The 18,671-nt window shown below is 47.0% G+C and overlaps 2 protein-coding genes across 13 annotated transcripts in view; one reads left to right on the forward strand and one right to left on the reverse strand.

The window, feature by feature from the left end:
* LOC110015396 (uncharacterized) overlaps positions 1-18,671 on the forward strand; it is a 51,321-nt gene that overhangs the window by 31,876 nt on the left and 774 nt on the right. The window contains exons 2-8 of one of the 10 annotated variants that reach the window (XR_002290589.3): positions 1,484-1,623; positions 2,139-2,302; positions 3,769-3,825; positions 3,924-8,071; positions 8,630-8,768; positions 9,710-10,047; positions 10,156-10,379. Coding sequence is in view for 5 of the 10 variants with exons in the window: in XM_023957087.2 (XP_023812855.1) it covers positions 7,917-8,071; positions 8,630-8,768; positions 9,710-10,047; positions 10,156-10,228 (705 nt within the window). In the remaining 5 variants the exon portion in view is untranslated. The other 9 variants (XR_013657287.1, XR_013657285.1, XR_013657286.1 and 6 more) reach the window with 9 other exon arrangements.
* prkcz (protein kinase C, zeta) overlaps positions 10,301-18,671 on the reverse strand; it is a 105,215-nt gene continuing 96,844 nt past the window's right edge. For all 3 annotated transcript variants that reach the window (XM_023957084.2, XM_023957085.2, XM_023957086.2), the window contains one exon: positions 10,301-12,053. In XM_023957084.2, the coding sequence (XP_023812852.1) occupies positions 11,966-12,053 (88 nt within the window). In that variant the 3' untranslated portion in view covers positions 10,301-11,965. The remainder of the gene's footprint in view (positions 12,054-18,671) is intronic.

An 18,671-nucleotide genomic window follows, 5' to 3' on the forward strand; every position in this document is an offset into this window, starting at 1 on the left:
TCCATGGATTACATGAAATCTTTCCACCTTTATCCACCTTTGTCATGGTAGGGAGAACACGTCAATGGAAGGGGGGGGGTCATCTAAGATAGCACAAGGGTTACAACTTGGATAACTTGCGATCAAGAAAAAAAATTAAGAAAAAAAAAGATGATTGTCATGATTTAAAAATAAATCAAGAATGGTTCTTCTGACTAGTAGATTGACAGAGGACCAGCTGTTTATTTCTCTATAGAAGTCTATGGGATTTTGGCTTCTTGGAGCCACTTCCTGTTTGGAACATCAGGGGGTGGGGTCACTCAGTCCAGTTCTCATATACAGTCAATGGGTTCACTTGAAGTGGAAACGCAGAGCCATACAAGAACAAATGAAGAAACATTTAGATCCTATAGTAATGAACTGTAGTGTCATTACGCTTTATATTCGAAAGAAGAACAATGAAACGAGTATTTTCTCATTTTTTTGTCTTTAACAAAGTCATATTTATGGGAAACTTTGTAACATTTGCTCTTTGAGCAGCAAAAAGACTTTTGAAAAGGATTCAACAGATCAAAGCATGAAATGGGTGGGAGCATGTGTGAATCTAAGGAGGCAGTGATTTCCTCACGCTCTCCCACGGGCCCTGAACGCAGCATCTGGAGGTTTGTGTGTCTGATTCACAGCTGTGCCGAAGAAAGAGGATGGGTGGTGTTCAGCGAGACAGGACAGATTTAGTCCTGGAAGAGGAAACTTGAATTGCACGTCTGACTGCGGTTTGAGCTCCGGCTCCTCTGCTTCAGGGTGTCACAAGAGTTTAGCACGAGGCAGCAAAGCAGCCGGCCCCCACAGACGCTTCATGACAGCGTTCTCATGAAGTCTTGTCAAGGGTTTTGTTCCTGGCAAAGACTCATATATTCATGTTTTCGTGTTCCATTTTGTTTATTCATTTCCACAAATGTGTGACTTCCCCAAACTCAATTCTGAGTGACAAGGGATTTGTTTTAAAGTCACATGACCCCAAAGGGAAAAACATCTCCCTTTGGGGTCATCCAGGGCAAGCAGGGCAGCGGAGAACATGGAGCTCTCCTCCTCTCCTGTGGCGCCCCCCAGTGGTGCAACTGCATCTCTGAAGAAAACGCGGGGTAGAAGGTCACAAGTAAAGAAACTTCAAACAAGAATCTGAAAGGGTTAAAGAAGCCTGTTAGAGAAACACTCTCAGGTCAAAACAACCTGTAGTTTTGGAGTCATTTTCTCTTTAAATACTTTCTGTTGGATCCCGTTGACTTGAATGAGTTCACTGTGGTTCCAAGCCGTAGTGTCAGTTGATTTGTGACCAATCCTTTGTCTCTGTTTGACCCTCGTTTCATGGTTTCAGTTGAAGCTCATTCAGTGAATCATATGAATGTTTCTGCCAGCAGTTTTCCTGTTCTTTCTCCTCTGCGTCTGTCAGAACCAAATCAATAAACGGGCACCTTTCTAATCAGCTTTTGTGCTTTGTTTCCAGTCAAAGGGGTACCTGAAGGGAACAGATGCTGCATTGAAGACATTCTTGATGAAACAGAAAGACATGAGTGTCTCATAAAAGTGTACATAACTTAAGCAAACACGAGGAGTTTGGACCTTGGACCAGTTCTGGCTCCACAGGTAAGAAGATTGCAGGTCTGCTCATTTCCAGCAGTTTGAAATGTGGCAGAAATCTTTGGCTTTCAGGCTTGTTAAGCTGATGGCGACACATTCAGTAATCCAGCCCAGCAACGTTCTGAACAAGTGGGAACTTGTACCTGTCAGAGTTGGAATACTGAGCTGATTATTTCTTTTGTCATAACACTGCTTGTTGGGGAAGTTACGGACAGAAAAACAATTTTAGATCCTGAAAAAAGTGTATTAATCATTTAAAACAAAGCTGTCTTTTCTGACACGCAATAAACAAAACAATCTCTCCAAGAAGCAGGTCTTTTCCCTGTGACAGACGGAGTGATCCCAACTGAAGGTCTGGATGGAATTATCCACAGTTTCTCAGTGTCTGCTTCAAAAATCACATCATAAAAACAAAATGCAAACATCTCACAAATCGCTGCTTGAGAACAACACGATCACAATAACAAACCTAATGTGATCAGAAACAATGAGCAGGACTAACCGCTCACTGTAACCTACAGGCAGTCAGGAGGTTCGTGGAAACTCCATCATGACCAGAACTAAACACCCTACAAACCAAAAACATCAGCTGAACAACATTGGAAGGAATTCTCAGTCGTTCCCAGCTCTTCTTCTTCTGCCACCTGGTCCCTGTTCCAGAAAGCAGGTTATGCTAGTTACCACGGTAAGTTTGAGGCTAAGAAAGTTGATAACCTCAGCTTTCAGTTCCAGAAACAGAGGTATGTTTCAGGATATGTCAGGTTGCCATAGTAACTCATGCTCTGAACATAACCTGGTGTGGAGCAGGTTTAGTTGAAGTTTAGTTTGTTTTCAGAGAGGTGAAGCAGCATGGCGTGTCCATTTGAAGATGATTTAGTGGATGAAGAAGCTCAGATAAAACTTTTTCCACCGTGAGAGGGTGATAAGACCACATATGGATGTTGGAAGTGAACTTATGCAACCCTTGTGCTATCCTAGGCCCTTTACCATTGGGAGTTGGGTCATCTAGACCCACTAGACAGCGCTCTGAACCTTTTTTCTTCAATGATTTGTGATCTTCACTGGTGTCCATGGATTACATGAAATCTTTCCACCTTTATCCACCTTTGTCATTGTAGGGAGAACACGTCAATGGAAGGGGGGGGGTTCATCTAAGATAGCACAAGGGTTTATCCCACCCCTGTTCTACAGTAACCATTTTATCATGTGATTTATCATTATCCGGTTCATAACTTCTATCAGACAGAATTAAGAATCCTGAAATATCAATAAAGCACATGACAAATATGAAGTATTTAATAATTATGTAAAAATAGACATAAGTCTATTTTGGAAATCAGCATAGCAAATGCAGATCATTTATCTAAAATGTATGCAGATTATTTCCTTAGAAAAATCATGACTATGATTAAAAAGAAAACTATATCAGAAAAAATAGACAACACTGTTTCAAAAAATCTTCATAGCACATGCAGATCAAGTATCAAAAACTTTCATCCCCAGATTACCAAAGCTTTGACAAAGAGATGATATCAGAAACCAAAAGGACAGATGGTGGAGGGGTGCACAGTTAGAAGCCAAACACATTCCAGCCTTTTGACCTGTTGCTTCTGGTCTTTGTGTTGGGAGCCAACTGCACCGTGTTCAGTTATCGTCTTTTTTCCCTAACATCGTGTGGTTTTATGATAGGATTCATCTGATCAAGGTCACAGTCACCAGAAGGTCAAGCTTGGCTTTGATTGATTCATTGTGCTGCAGACACACAGCACTCTGCCTGCTTTCCATGGCAGTCAATGAAAGAGACGCAGCGTCTCTTTCATTTGTCGGTTTCTTCTCCTCTCCTTGTTTGACCTTTTCTGTGTTTCAAGAGATGCGTGAGTCCAGCAGAAAGTGATGCACAAGGGCTGCCGCTCAGTGAGCACATGATGGCCGTGACTCACAGTCTTCACCTGCCTCTTCATCACAGGGAACAATCACAGCCGGAATCACTCCTCCAAACAGGCGGTCGGCTGTCAGAGGAATTCATTCAGAACCGCCGCGCATTCAGAGGAAGCGGCTCCTCATGAAAGGGAGCGCAGAGCCGCGCTACGCAGAAATGTCAGGCGTACATGTCTCACGTGTCTGACTTTCCTTTCTTCTCATTTCTGACAGATTTTAGGCACAAACATGTTTGAAAACTGCTGCTGTTCTGTGATCCTGCTTTTCAAGGTGAAAACCCAACATTTAGAGTTTTAGGACGCTGAATGTGTCTCTCTCCATCACAAGTATTTCTGCTGGATTTGACTTAGTATCTACTTTTCTCACAGTTTCAGGAGGATGGTGAACATCTCCGTCAAGTGTTGAAGAACCTAAACCTCACTGAAACTGGAAGGAAAGAGGCAGAAAACGTTTGATTACTGTTCATATAACTCAGCGAAGTCCAGCCCAGGGAACATCAAGCCTTATGCAAGCCTGCCCTCAGAGAGCCTCCTGAACCTGAAAGTGGTAGTCCTCAGCCTCAGAGCAGTCACAAACCCCAGCTGTAGATAACTTCTCACAGTGGTGTTGTGATGCTGAGTCATGTGACACCAAAACACGACTTCATCCTCACAGCCAGATGTTTACCAGGACATGGAGAGAATCCTCTGACCGCAGGAGACAGCAGACTCAGAAGCAGACGTGTTCTGAGCGTTTCTGTGAAGCCCTGAAGGATGGAGCTCACACCGTCAGCCCTCACTCTCCGGCTGCTCCACATGGTCATCTGCGTCACAAACACAGAAGCTCCTGGTGACTCAGATGAAGAAAGCTGAGCTGGAGGAGAACAGCAGATCCTGACACTCCTCCTCACTCCTACCTCCTCCTCACACTCCACATGCAGTCTCTTTATAATGGTCTGGAATGGCACCAGAACCCGTCTGAGGATAGGGATCCAGGACCCCCCCCCCACACACACACACGCACACACACAGCAGGTGGCAGTATGCCCCCCTTTCAATGGTCTCCCATCCACCAATAAATGTAACGTAGAAAAGAAATCTCCTGGAGCTGAGAGTGCGTTCTTATATTACCTACTAAGGTCTGTCCTTAAGCTCTTTGTAGTCTGTAGTTGGGAGAGGGGTGGGGACGTCACTGATGTCAGCACTTCAGAAAATGGCGCCCTGACGGTTTAAGGTACGTCACGTCCAACAAGTGGTTGTAGAAAAATGATTCTCTTTGCTTTTGTTCCAGAGAATCCTTCCTGTCAGCTGTTGGGAGAGGTTCAGCTCCTGCAGAAGATCCCGTTGGTTCTGGAAAGATCCGGCTGTGTTCGGATCACTGAAAATAAACGGGAAGAGCTTCGTATTCCTGAAAACTTTGGTTAAATGTTTGAAAACTACAGCAAACTTTCAGCTGCATTATAATAATGACTCAGCAGGGATTTCTGCTGTATGGTGTAGAGTCAAGTCTTCAGCATGGAAACTTGATCTTTACGGCCTTTTGCTTTCATTACAATCTGTGTATATTAATGAATGACACAACAATCACACAATTAATATAAAACACAACTAACTTCCGGTTTCATCCTGGGTCAGATTCCTGTTTGTCAAATCAAAACGTTGGACTTTGACTTTCCTCTCATAATGAACTTAGCAGCCATCAAATCTTCCCATGAAGGATGAGGCCATGTTCTGCTCTTCAACTCATTCAGTGTTGAAGTTGTTGCTGTTTGGATGACTTGAGGGTTTCTTCGTGCCTCTGGCTGTTTGCAGCATCTTCAGAGATCCTCTTCAGCATCCACTCTCAGAGTTCAGACGCTCCTGTCCGGGTTTGCTGATCCAACAGGTGTGGGCGGAGTCAACTCAACCATGTGACATCTGCTCAGACACCGTGAAGAAAATAAACTACAGTCATGAAAAAGAGAGGCTTTCCAAGAAATCCAGCAGGTTGATGTTGTTTACTGAAAGCAGAAGTCAGTCCCAGCAGGAGGCAGTTTGCCTGATAGGCTACATCTGGATGGATAACATGTTTACTTCCTTGTAATTATGCAGAGAAACGAGGGAGAAGCAAAAGATTTTAAGCAGCTTAGAGGCAAACAGATCGAGGTGTGTTTTATTTTTGACAAAGCAGCGGAAGCTGGAAACGCTTCTATACCCATGTCTGCCTGCTGAATGATGTGCAGTCCAAGAATGTTGGGAAAAGTGCTGCCAAGGCATCTCTGCTGTCGCCATAGCAACAGAGCACAACAGAGCATCACATGGGGAAGCACGACAGGCGGGTGGGTCCTTCCACAGGAGCATAATCCACCATGACGCCCGTCCGTCTGCTCCGTTTTTCTGCTCCTTCACCTCTGTGGTTGAGGCTTTTAAAAGGGTAAACGCTGGATTACTCATTATAGGTAAAAAAAAAAGTTTTCCCACATTGCAGAAGAACATTTCCAGCTTTCTGTGTGAGTTTTCCATTGCATCATTGCAGCCGCTCGCTGTTGGCCCCTCTCTTCTGGCCAAAAGAAAGTCCCCCCAACACCATGATCTCAGTGTTCCCCTGTACGTGCGTCCTTCAAAGGAACACCAGGCTTCACTTTGTAGAATGACGTTCCCGTCTTTGCTGAAGAAAGTCTCTGCAGGTCTGACATAACTCTGCAGGTTAGAAAAAGACAAACTCTCAAACCAGCAAACGGGGAACAGAAAGAGCCGCTCCTCCTGCTCCTAACCCTTTCAGTCTTCACATAAACTTAGCTTTGTTCTTTAGAACCAACTTTTACCAAACCTTTTTGTTTCATGAAGAGGTTTTGTTCACAGAGATGAGCTTTGATCAGAGAAAAGTTTGAGCCAAAAACTGGAAACACTGGAGCTCCTGCAGAAACACAAGTGAACGCTGGAAGATTTCCCCATTGCGTTGGACTTCTCATCCCCTGCGCCCGGCACTGTGAGCCGCTCCACGTTTGACTTCATTTGTCACATATGTATTTGGGATTGTTACAACCTAGCCGGGACGTCACTTCAGTGGGGTATCAAGCGCCAATCTGCTCATGAAGAGGCTTTATTGGAGAGCTGTCTGTGCCCCATACACCGCAGGACTCCGGACAGTCTCAGGTTGGAAGGAAACAGAGAGCGGAGCAATCTCTGCTTTTGAGCCGCACACACGCACACATGCACACATGCACCTCCAACAGCATGGATGTCACTTCAGTTCACAACCCTCTGACTTAAGGTTTCATCCTAAAACTCTCCACTTCCCATGAGCCTTAGGGGCTCAAGGTGGGGATAACCCCCAGGTCGCTACAGTATGTTTATAGAGAGAGGCTGAGATGACATTTAAAACACAATCAATAGTTGATCAATCATTTTGGATTGAAGTTGCAGAGGAAATGTTCCTAATATGCTTGTAAATGTTTAACAAATAAATACAGTTATTAAAAGTGTTTAAGGTCTGTGTAATTAATATGACTGTGATTGAAAGGACTTGAAACATTCAATCACTTGGAGGTGACTGGAGACTGGTGGGGCCTTGACTTAGGACTCGACTTGGACTTGCCTGCTGCTGACTCGGGACTTGAGGACAAGGACTTAGTCCCCTCTCTGCTGCTGTGTTCAGGAGCTGACATCAAAACGGTGCATTGGTTCAGAGACAGTAGGTAGGATTATCTGATAGGGTAGGACATTTGGATAGCTGTCCCTCTGAGCTACAGTTAGGAACATTTCATGAGGACGGATCGTCAGAACTCGGCAGCGTGTCGGTGTCTCGCCCACGAAAACAAACATCCAAACTTTTGCAAAGAGGGATGTGAGTATTGTGAATGAAAGAAAAGTGTTTAGCTGATCACCGCTAGCTCCTTGGAGAAAGTGTGTGTGTGTGTATTGGCCTGGGGGCGGAGCTGGCAGTGCAAACTCTTCCTGGAAGGGGCGGTTCCTCACTTTGTGACATCACAATGTGAGAACCTGCTCGTTTTCGTGGAATGGGAGGGGCTGGTGCTCAGAGAGCAGGTTTTTAGAGGAATACTCAGAAATAGGTAAATGGATCAAAACAACACTTTATGGTTGTTTTTGTGAGGAATGAACATTATAAAACACCTAAAAGCTCAAAAAATGATTTTGCATAGTATACACTCTATAAAAAAATATTTATTTTTTACTTTAAACAAATTTCTGGTAAAAAACCTCGTTGTTTTCTTTAGATGTATCGATTCGTGTCAATGAACGTCTTTAGTTGATTGGATCATTTTTTTATTATTGTGGACTCCAAACTGCTTCCTGATTGGACAGTAAGAAGATGACGCGCCTCATCCTACCGGAAGTTCCGGTTTCACAGACAAGCGGGGAAACCAAACGCTGCGAAGCTTCATGGCTGAAAATGTCCCCAAGTCGAAGTTGAAACGTAGAAAGTTTCCAGTGGAGGAAAAGTTGACCTCGAAGAAGAGTCCGCGCGAGACAACCCCCCCGGGAGCAGCGGGGACGGTCGGCTCGGCGGAGTCCGGTTCCAGCGGAACCCGGAACGGGTAACTCCGATTCTGTTAGGAAGAAGCTCAGATTGGGACCGGACTTCTGCCGTGATTTACCGTCAGACAGAAGTCCCGCTCCGACCGTCCTGGCATCTGTTGAGCGTTTCCGGTGGTCTGAACATTCAGATTCTAAATGAAATGTTGTTTTCTAGTTTCTGCCATTCTGAAATTCAGCTTTAGATAATATCAGGAGACAATCTGCTACTAATATTCATAACAGATAAAAATGACAAAGAAACATGTGAACACATTGGAGAGCATGAATTTACCTGCTAGCTTTCTGACTCAAACATTAATGAATCAAATACATGCAGCATGATGATGTGGAATATCGACACTTAATCTGACAGAGTTGAACCTGTAGAGGATGAACGGCGTCATGAACGCTAACATTGGTGGCTAACGTTTCTATAGTTCTGCTTCATCTTTGCTTCACTTCCATCCCAGATGGTTGGTGGGATTGAATTTCTGTGAGTTGCAGATCAAACGTCCTGAAAATGAACTGCAGTCCTGCGTCTCCATGCTGTGAGGACAAGTGTCGGATCTCCTTCACAGGTCGCCCCCCCCTGCCGCGGCCCGCCGGAGCTGCCGTCCGCCGGCCCCCGCCGCAGAGAGCCCGTGGGCGCTGGCCCTGTCACACCTGGAGGGCCTGCAGGGGGGCTGGGTCCCTGACCTCCCCCCTCCGTCTGCAGCGGTACAGAAATGCATCAGAACCACACCTGGACTCACCTTTGGACTTAAGTCGCTAATCGTCCCACTGATGGTGTTTTTAAGGACATTTCTGAAGAACATGTCTGTAAATTAATGTGAATCAGGAGCCGTCATCATCAGTGGGACGTTAAATAAACAGAATAATCTGCCAAGGGGGTCAGAAAAATAGTTTTGACTAAGAATTCTAACTCAAAGGAAGAGAAATCGAGTCATTCAGACTGAATTTCTTGAACTGAGATCATTTTGCTGTTGAAAAACTTTCTAAAAATGATTTTACTTGTGAGACAGAGAAGAGGATTTTTCTTTAGGGTCTTTTACGTTTGGGTTTTTGCAGTGCCGCTGCATTAGTGCACCTGACCCCCCCGTCCCTGAAGCAGTGGACCTGGATGGGGGCGATGAGGGAGAGCTGCAGCTCCACAGCAGAGGAGTCGCAGATGAGGGGGGTTTGTTGTGGTCTATGGAGGAGGCGTTCCCTCCTCCCCGTCATGAGGAGGATGATGATGGAGCAAAGGGGAGAACAGGGAGATGAAGGTTCTCCTCCGATGAGGATCTTTGAGTTTAGAACGTGGCGTGCAGCCAAACCCGCAGACGCGGGAACAGCGTGCGGGCTGCACTGCCTGAGCGCCTCCGGTGTTCTCCTCATGTGTCCATGTCCATGGGGAGGGCAGACCTTCATTAGCTGCTTAGGTCAGCCAATCAGGATACAGCTGATGGAGACGTCACAGGAAGTTAAGTGTTTAGCGCTGAGAGGAGTTTTACAAACAGATGCTGATTCTGTTTCCATGGAAACCCAACTTCAAACATTTGACCCGGTTCTCTGAAGTGGGTCTGGTTTTCTGTAGGACGGCCCCGCGAGGCGCAGACGAGAAGAAGGGCGGCCTTCAGACGAGGAAGACGCTTCATGATGATGTCATGTTTCTGCAGAAGCCGTCCTCGGACCTGGACGGGTGGCGCTGGCGTGACCTCTGTGAGGAGGTCAACCCTTTCCCACAATCCTCTTCACTGATTCCATCCAGCCTGAGCTTCGTCCAGCAGGATCTTCACACCAAACCTGCTGCCGCCTCATCTTCAGCCTTCACAAGGCGCAGCGCGAGTCCACAGACGGAGACCGCTCCACCCCTCCTGAGCAGCCAACGGGCCGCCCCCCCCAGGAGGACAGAGGGAGGACGGTCGGAGGGTTCTGCAGGAGAGGAACAGCAAAGGCATGGAGGGAAGGAGGAGCTGCGGAGCTGCCCCATGTGTCTGCAGGACTTCCCCTCAGGGTAAGATCTGAACCTGCATCTCACCCCACCTCCCTGCGGGGCGGCCCCTCCCCCACCATGACCCGACACTGAACGTTCCTCTTCAGAGCTGGGCTGCTGTGTCTGCAGGTCCTCTCAGATGGACCGTGACAGCCACCTGGCCCAGTGTCTGTCCGACATGAACGTGGACGTCACCTGGTGATCCTGCAGGACGGAGACGGCCCCGAATATTCCTCAAAGCTCCGCTTCACCAAGCAGACAAGCACAGACTCGCTCACAGAAAACCAGGATCCTTTTTAATAATTACACATATTTACAAAGATGCGGTGAGAATGAAGCACTTGATGTAAAAACGTGTCAGTCTGATTTTCTGTGCGGATCAGGCGGGGGGGAGACGGTCCTGCTGGAGACACACCTGCAGAGAAGAGGGGGCTGCTCTTCCTCATCTCTGCTCCTCTGACCAGGACTGCAGTCCGACGTTTCCTCTGGACGGAGCAGAGGCTGCTGCTGATGGCGTTCCAGCCTGCCGTCCGTTTCCACACCTTTGTGTCCAACACCCCTCCTTTGCCCCCCTGAAAGACGCGTCTCCTCCAGGGGAAGCCTCAAAAAGTGGATCTGCTAAAGTTCTGAACTAACATCATCAGGTTAAAATTGATCTTCATGGAAATGTTTTCATTATTGCCCCGCCTACAAAGTAACCATAGCAACAGTGAACCGATGGGGGGGGGAAATGAAGTATATTTTCACATGAATGTTAACGTCATGGTGCTCAAGCTAAACTGTTGGTGGTCTGGAGCAGCGCCCCCTGTGGTCACAGCAGAGCTGCACCGCGGGGGGGGGGGGGGGTGTCTTCGTCAGCTGGATTTCTGTTTTCAAAGTCCACAGCGAACGCCGGGACTTTGAGACATTTTGTCTGATGTTGGGACGTTTTCCCGTCTTTTCCACTCAACAAATTCAGCAGATCTAGGATTTACACCCCCCCCCCCCATCTAACATCCAGCATAGAAAGGTTTGACTACAGTTCCCATCAAGCCGCAGTGGGATTCAGACTCCATTTGGGGGTGGGGGGTCGCTCCTGGGACAAATAGAACTTCATTGATCCACGGGGAACTGCGATTGGTTTCAGTTGAAGGTCGACCGCGGGGCAGCCGGCCCCCTCCCTGTGGGAAAGTGAGGCCGGAACACAAAAGTGTGGAAACGTCACAGAGCTTCATCGATGGGGGGGCTGTCTCACTCCTCACTCTGCTGGCATTAACAGACAGGATCCCCCCCGCCCTCCCCACCCCACGCAGGCGGAAACAGAGACGCAGCCCAGCAGGATCCGGGGGTTTGATTCCCTGTGAATCAGGAATGATCAGGACTTTATTGGTTACTTTGATTGACAGTCTGGTTTGGGGACAGAAGCCTTTCTTACTGCAGCTCTGTGTGTGTGTGTGTGTGTGGGGGGGGGGGGGGGGGGGCACTGAAGTCAATTTCGGAGGCACTTTTAAATGAAACGTTTGTTCATCCGTCACAGAAAGAAATCAAAGGAAACCATGGAAACGTGCCGTTTGCATCGATTAAAGTCCATCTCTGATTCTACGCGATGAGACACAATAACTTAGTTTAGTCTTTAGTCGTCTTACATTCTTGTGGGAGGCCACCCCCCACATGCCGCCCCAGGTGGAAAACAACACAGAAGTGCAGATGAAATGCTTTGAAGTTCATTCAGGAGCGTCCATGCTGGCGAGCGCCGACCGTGCTCTGACCCTGGGATTGACCCTCGGGGTGGGGGGGCGGGGGTAAGACAGGAGAAGACAGAACAACAGGTGTGGAAGTCCAGAGTCTCACACCAGAGAAAAGTTCAGAACGGCCCAGGAAGCAAGCTCCGCCCAGTTTGAGGACCAGTTCAGAGGGGAGGAGTCTGCATCCTGTGTGTGGCTGAGGGAGGGGCTGCTCCTCATATAGACTCCTCTGTGGTCAGCAGCAGCGGGTTGATGTACTCGAAGCCCTCAAACTCTGATTGGTCTATCCTCTTGATGACGTCCCTGAGGAAGAGGAGGAACAGGTCATGGTGGGCGGGGTTACAGGCTCAAACACAAATCACAAACAAGGATTTATATACGATTTAGGACCAAATTAAGTGGAACCCTTGTGCTATCCTAGGCACTTTGACGTTGGGAGTGGGGTCATCTAGACCCACTAGACAGTGCTCTGAACCTTTTTTCTTCAATGATTTGTGATCTTCACTGGTGTCCATGGATTACATGAAATCTTTCCACCTTTATCCACCTTTGTCATGGTAGGAAGAACACGTCAATGTAAGGGTGGGTCATCTAAGATAGAACAAGGGTTACAGAGATTTCTAACTACTGGAATCAGAAGATTTCTGAATTATTTCAATGCAGCAAATCAGCCCTGCGGTCTGTTGGTGTGTGAACGAGTGTGCGCTACCGTCAGTGTGTAGCACACACACTATAGCCCACTGTGTGCCATAGTGTGTGTGTCACTATAGAGTGTGTAAAACAGTGTGTGTTTGATACAGGAGGAACCACAGCGAATCAGCTTTCACTGCTTCACACAGGAGGTTTTGACAGAGGTTTTTACGCCGGATGCCCTTCCTGACACACCCCTGTATTTTATCCGGGCTGGGGACTGGCACAGGTCTCAGACTTGGGCCCCCTTAGTTGGGCAGTGGCGTGAAGGACACACACTGCATGCAGCTCATTGTTCCCCCCAGTGATGTGCCAGTCCTACATGCAGCCCATCCAGCTGCCTGTGAGTGAAAGAATGTCATGAACTCAGTATCTGAAGCAGAATCGATTCTCTCTTTGGCTCTGGAAACTGAACCTCCATGATCTATGAAATCTGTCTCAGAGCAAAGGATGTGAACATTGTGTAAGTTCCCCCTAGCTCCAGACGTGGGGGTGGGACTGGGGCATGGGGGGACAGGCAGAGACCCTCCCACCACCTACTGAGCTGTGAGCGCCTAGGGCGATCTCTGCTCTGAATGCTGGAATGTAAACATGGACGTTCATCTTTTAGCCCGTGCCAAACCCATAAAGAGCAGGATTGAGCTTTTTTGCCCCCACTACCCCCCCCATTGGAGTGGGCAAGTGCAGTCCATCTTCTTTAGTAACAAAGAAAAGATGGGGCAGGGTGGGGGTACTTGCAGTGTTTTATACACTTTCCCTTTTTTGAATGAATTAATCAACAACACAGGCAAACAGGGGGGTGGGGGGTCCGCCTCCCCCCTCAGCTGTGGATTCTTTGACAGTGTTTGATGTTGGGTCCTTGTTCTGTCATCTCTGTCTTCCCACCATCCAAGCCTGACTTACACATGCCCCCCCCCAGACCTCCATGGAGAACTTTGGGCTGGTTTCCTGTGGGACTCAGACCGCTTCAGAATTGACCTTTCTGCTGATGTTTGTGACGGGTTCTGCTCGTCACACTGAGGAACAGCCTTCATCCACAGGCTGTGCGGCTGTTAAACAGTCCCACCCACCAACTGCCCCCCACCCCTCTCCAACCGTCTCACCTGTGTACACTGTGAACTTTTTTTCAGCTTTACAGTTATTAGGGTGATTGTCTGCTCCAAACGCAATTTTGTTGTTTTGATTAAATTAAATCTTGAATCTTGAAAACGCCATTTGCGCAACAAATATCCGTCGGCTGTCTCTCTTTTACCGCGCAGAGAATTCTCTGCTCCCCGCCTGTCCAAAAATGTGTTTCTTAGCTTGATGCGTGTGGGCGGAGCTTCCAGCTAATGTTTTAGCCTGATCGCCCCATGTTGCGGTGTCTGAGTTTATGCCGTTTACAGTGTATGGAAGACACAGAGGATGTTGAGAGATCAGGTTTATCTACTTTGAAGAGCTCTGCAGAAACATCGGTCATCCCGTCTCCATGTCTGCCATCATTCAGATTCTCCCCGTTCAGGGATCTTCTCTCCCGCTGCTGTTTCTGAAAGACGGCCGCTTCTGCAGTCTTACAGAAACTCTCTCTGAGCGAGTTTGAAGACTTGCTGTCCCGCATTAACCCCAGAGGAAAACAAATAAAATTGCCCCGATGAAAATAAGAAAGAAAAGCTAAAGTTCAGGAGGTCAGAGCAGGCTGGCTCCCCCTCAGCCGCATAGTGAGATCAACCGCTCCAGCTCCATGGGCCCTGGGACAGACTGTCGATGTTGACCCGCCTTTTTCCAACAGCAGGCGGGGGGCGGGCTCCGGAAACCCCGCTGCCCCGAAAAGGAAACGGCGGGTTGAGAAAATGGATGGAAGTTCAGGAGAACTATCGGATTGATCCACCATACTGGATGTGTTTTCTACCCGCTCTCACTGAAAACGTCACGTGACCAAAGTTGAGTCCCTGATTGGTTGACATGCCGCGGCGAACTCTCCAAAGTTGAAATAAACAGGAATTGGGTGTGAACGCAGCTTTACAGGGAAGTGCTGCACTCTGATAGACGTCCACATATCAAGCCGGGCTGATTCAATATCCCTTCATTTTTTAAACGTGTTCCATAGAAACCCAATAAACCCTGGTGCCATCAAATAGTTGGAGCTCTGTGCAGCGTGAAAATCATTTCTAAAAGCCTCTTATTTAGTTTGATTTCTTTATGTTGATGAGGAGCCTCTGCTGTCAAAAAGTGGGTTAGATGCATTTGGATTTCAGCCTGTTTATTTAAGCGGCAGCTTTGTTCAGAAACAGTTTTAAATGTTGGAGCTCCAACAATCAATCCAGCATGGATTCAAATGAAGACGTTGTTTAACAAAAGCCTACTAATATCTGCTGGCACAGCTTTCCTCCTGGGATCTATTTTTTGATTGCACAGCGGCGCGCTCGTGTCTTTGTGCGGCTCCTGCAGACGCCGCTCGGAGCCGCTCCGTGTTTGTTGTTGTGCCAGAATTCTGCGGTCTTTTCTCCCCAAAGTACATTTGAAACAAGGGCTGCTGTCAGGCGCTGAGGGCTGCACGTTGGCATTAATCATAGCCGCGTCCCTGAAGGATAAAGATGTCAACGCTGGGAACCTGCAGAGGCGGGGGGGGGGTCCTTTGGTTGATGAGAAAGTCCTCTGGGAAGATGACAACCCAGCATGCCGTGTTTGTGTGTGAGCACTCAATAATGAGGAGAAGGCTCTGCTCGATGAGTGACTCTTTCTCCAGCAGGGATCAACCCGCCGGAACTGTTCCGTTCCCCCACATGCATGTCTGCTCTGACGCCTCAAATCTGCTGCAGCTTTGTTGTTTTAAACCAAATGCTGCACAAAGAAGGATGAAACCGAGGAAAGGTGGATCCTAAGCAAAAGACTTTAAGCTGGCAGCAGTGAAGTCCTGCTTCTCCTCGTGTGTCCGGATGGACGCTCAACAAAAAACCGAGCAAACGAGACGAGTCGGCTTTCCTCAGCTTTCCACTCAAACATCCGTTCATGTTTTCATCTTTCTGCTCCAGATCACACGTTCACATAAACGTTCACTCAAAGCCTCCAGAGCTGGATCTCTGCAGCAGCAGGCGGTTCTGAACCACCTCAGCAGAACCTTCCAGATCTTAGTATAAAGCTCTCAAAATCAAAAAGCTCTGCCCTTAAACATCTCTGTTGGCCGACAAAAAATTAATGTTCGTGTCTGCAAGACGGGAAAAAAAGGTGTGACGTTACAAGTTACATTTACATGTAACCCTTGTGCTATCCTAGGCACTTTAACGTTGGGAGTTGGGTCATCTAGACCCACTAGACAGTGCTCTGAACCTTTTTTCTTCAATGATTTGTGATCTTCACTGGTGACCATGGATTACATGAAATCTCTCCACCTTTATCCACCTTTGTCATGGTAGGGAGAACACGCCAATGTAAGGGGGGGTCATCTAAGATAGCACAAGGGATAATCTACAAAGCATATTACAAGAACCAGCTCTACACCCTCTTTAGGGTGTTGCAGGGTTTGTGGGAGTTCGCTCATCCAGTCCATGTGTGTTTTATGGATTTGGAGAAGGCGTTCGACCGCGACCCCCCATGGTATCCTGAGCGGGGTGCTCCGGGAGTATGGAGCCTTACTGAGGGCTGTCCGGTCTCTGAATGACCGGAGCAAGAGCTTGAGCTTTTGGTTCGCATAAGTCAGACTTGTTCCCGGTGCATGTTGGACTCCAGCAGGGCTGCCCTTTACAGTGATGAAAGTCAGGCAAGGAAAAAATCCCTGAACTTTTCTTTGAGCGATATGGCGGGCACAGAGCGAAATTTTGGAAAAATACGTGGTCTTAGATGCATTCTGGTGCATTCTGGCAGCTAGTTATTCACTTCTTTATCAAGAAACTAAGACTAATTGGAGCATCATGATTTGTCATTCAAACCCCTAGTTTGACTCTCCATTAAGGACTTGCTGGTCCTAAAAAAGAATTTGGAAAATTGCTCAAAGTAACACAATCCTACAATCTACGCTTTTCCTTAAAGCTGCAAAACATACAATTGCTAAAATATAGTAACATCAAAGCCCCAAATGGCAAAAAGAACACCAGTAACTATGATATTCTATGAAAATACCTCAGTTATTTATACATTATTTCTGCTTTAGAAATGACTGATGTACAACATCCACTTGCACTGTTTTCTCAAACTATAATTACATCAAAATATGGGATCTGCTTTAAACTATAATTCTATAACATAATACATCAATTCTTTAACACCAATACTAAGTAATCTGGGAAATATCAAAACAAACATACAAACTAAGCTAAACATTGTAAACATTATTTTTTAAGGGAGTGTGGGTCCAAACCATCAAATACTTATAATTAATGTCAACTATACTGAACTAAATCAGGGTAATTAGGAAATACAAATAAATTAGATAGAGAAATGTATTCAAAATAAAAACTGAAACTCAAAACTAAAATTGAAATTATTTCAAAATGTGGTTTTGAGATTATTTTACACAAAAAAGTATTTGACCTACACTACCTTAAAAATCTTTTTTTTTTTCCAGCCAAGACCACTTCAATTTGTTTTTTATCGTCTTCTCACAACTGAGGTCGTGACCACGCTCAATAATGACGATGCCTGCCATTATTTTAACACAAATTTGATCGCAAACTCTTCAGGTGTGTTTGTGAAAGTTTAGCGTGGACCGCCAGTTTTGGTCTCTAGGGAAGCAAGTCACGCTGACCACGTGGTGCAGACAGAGCCAATCAGACCCGTCGACGCATCCGAAAGCAACTAAAACGTCCCGTCATTGGTCAATTAGGCCGGGAAGACGAGAGATGGCCACGACCATAGAGGAAGCGATCTGCGGAGAAATATAGAAAATAAAGCTAAAATTAGCTGATTTCAGACCATTTTTTAATCCGGAAAGCGATTTGTCCGTAGAGATCAGGTCTTTATTTCCCGGAAAGTACGTTCGGTTTGCTCAAAAACCCGGATTTCCGGGAATTCCCGGAAGACTTTCATCACTGCCTTTATCACCAGTTCCCTTTATGGACAGAATTTCTAAGCGCAGCCAGGGACCGGAGGGGGTCTGGTTTGGAGGCCACAGGATTTCCTCTCTGCTCTTTGCAGATGATGTTGTCCTGTTGGCTTCATTGGGCCAGGACCTCCAGCGTGCATTGGGGCAGTTTGCGGCCGAGTGTGAAGCGGCTGGGATGAGGGTCAACACCAGTGAATCTGAGGCCATGGTTCTCCACTGGAGAAAGGTAGTCTGCCATCTCTCTGTGGGTGGAGTGTTCCTGCCCCAGGTGGAGGAGTTTAAATATATTGGGGTCTGGTTCTCGAGTAAGGGAAGACCGGAGTGTGAGATTGACAGGCGGATCGGAGCAGCGTCTGTAGTCATGCGGTCGCTGTATCGGTCCGTTGTGGTGAAGAGAGAGCTGAGCCAAAAGCAAAGCTCTCAATTTACTGGGCGATTATCATTCCAGTACTCACCTATGGTCATGAGCTCTGGGTCATGACAGAAAGAACAAGGTCCTGCATACAAGCAGCTGAAATGAGCTTCCTCTGTGTGGGGGCTGGGTGCTCCTTAGAGAAAGGGGGAGGAGCTCCGTCAGCCGCGGAGAGCTCAGAGTAGAACCGCTTCCCCTCCACATCCAGAGGAGCCAGTTGTGGCTTGGGCTTCTGGACAGGATCCCTCCTGGACTCCTCCCTGGGGAGGTGTTCCGGGCATGGCCCACTGGGCAGAGGCCCTGGTGGGACATGACCCAGGACACACTGGAGAGACTACTTCTCTCTTCTGACCTGCGAACGCCTCGGGGTCACCAAGGCGTTTGTACTGAAATGTCTGTCAAATCTCTGAGCCTGCCTGTTTCTTAAATGCAGCTCTAAATTTGTGGCGTGTGTTTAGAAGGTAAGCGCCACCTTCAGTGTAGTGTCATCCTTCATGTTTCCAACAAAGCCATGTAAGTACAATGTTAGAAAAAAGCAGATTTAAAGATTTAGTTTAATTTCAGGAAAGATTCTTTACATTTCAGACTATAAAAGTGTTTCCTCGGCACTTCAGTTATTTTTTACTCAAGTAATTATTATTATTTTTATTTTATGAACTGTCATTCTATTGTTATTTATTGTGTGTATTTTGCTGCCGGACACCTGAATTTCACCCTTGGGAGATTCATAAAGTTTCTGTCTGTCTGTCTAATTACTGACAAAGCTTTGCATTTACGTCTTCTTTTCTGACTTTGACTGTTG

Source organism: Oryzias latipes, chromosome 7 (assembly GCF_053564925.1).
Source record: "Oryzias latipes strain Hd-rR chromosome 7, Olatipes_Hd-rR_3.1".
Classification (NCBI taxonomy): domain Eukaryota; kingdom Metazoa; phylum Chordata; class Actinopteri; order Beloniformes; family Adrianichthyidae; genus Oryzias; species Oryzias latipes.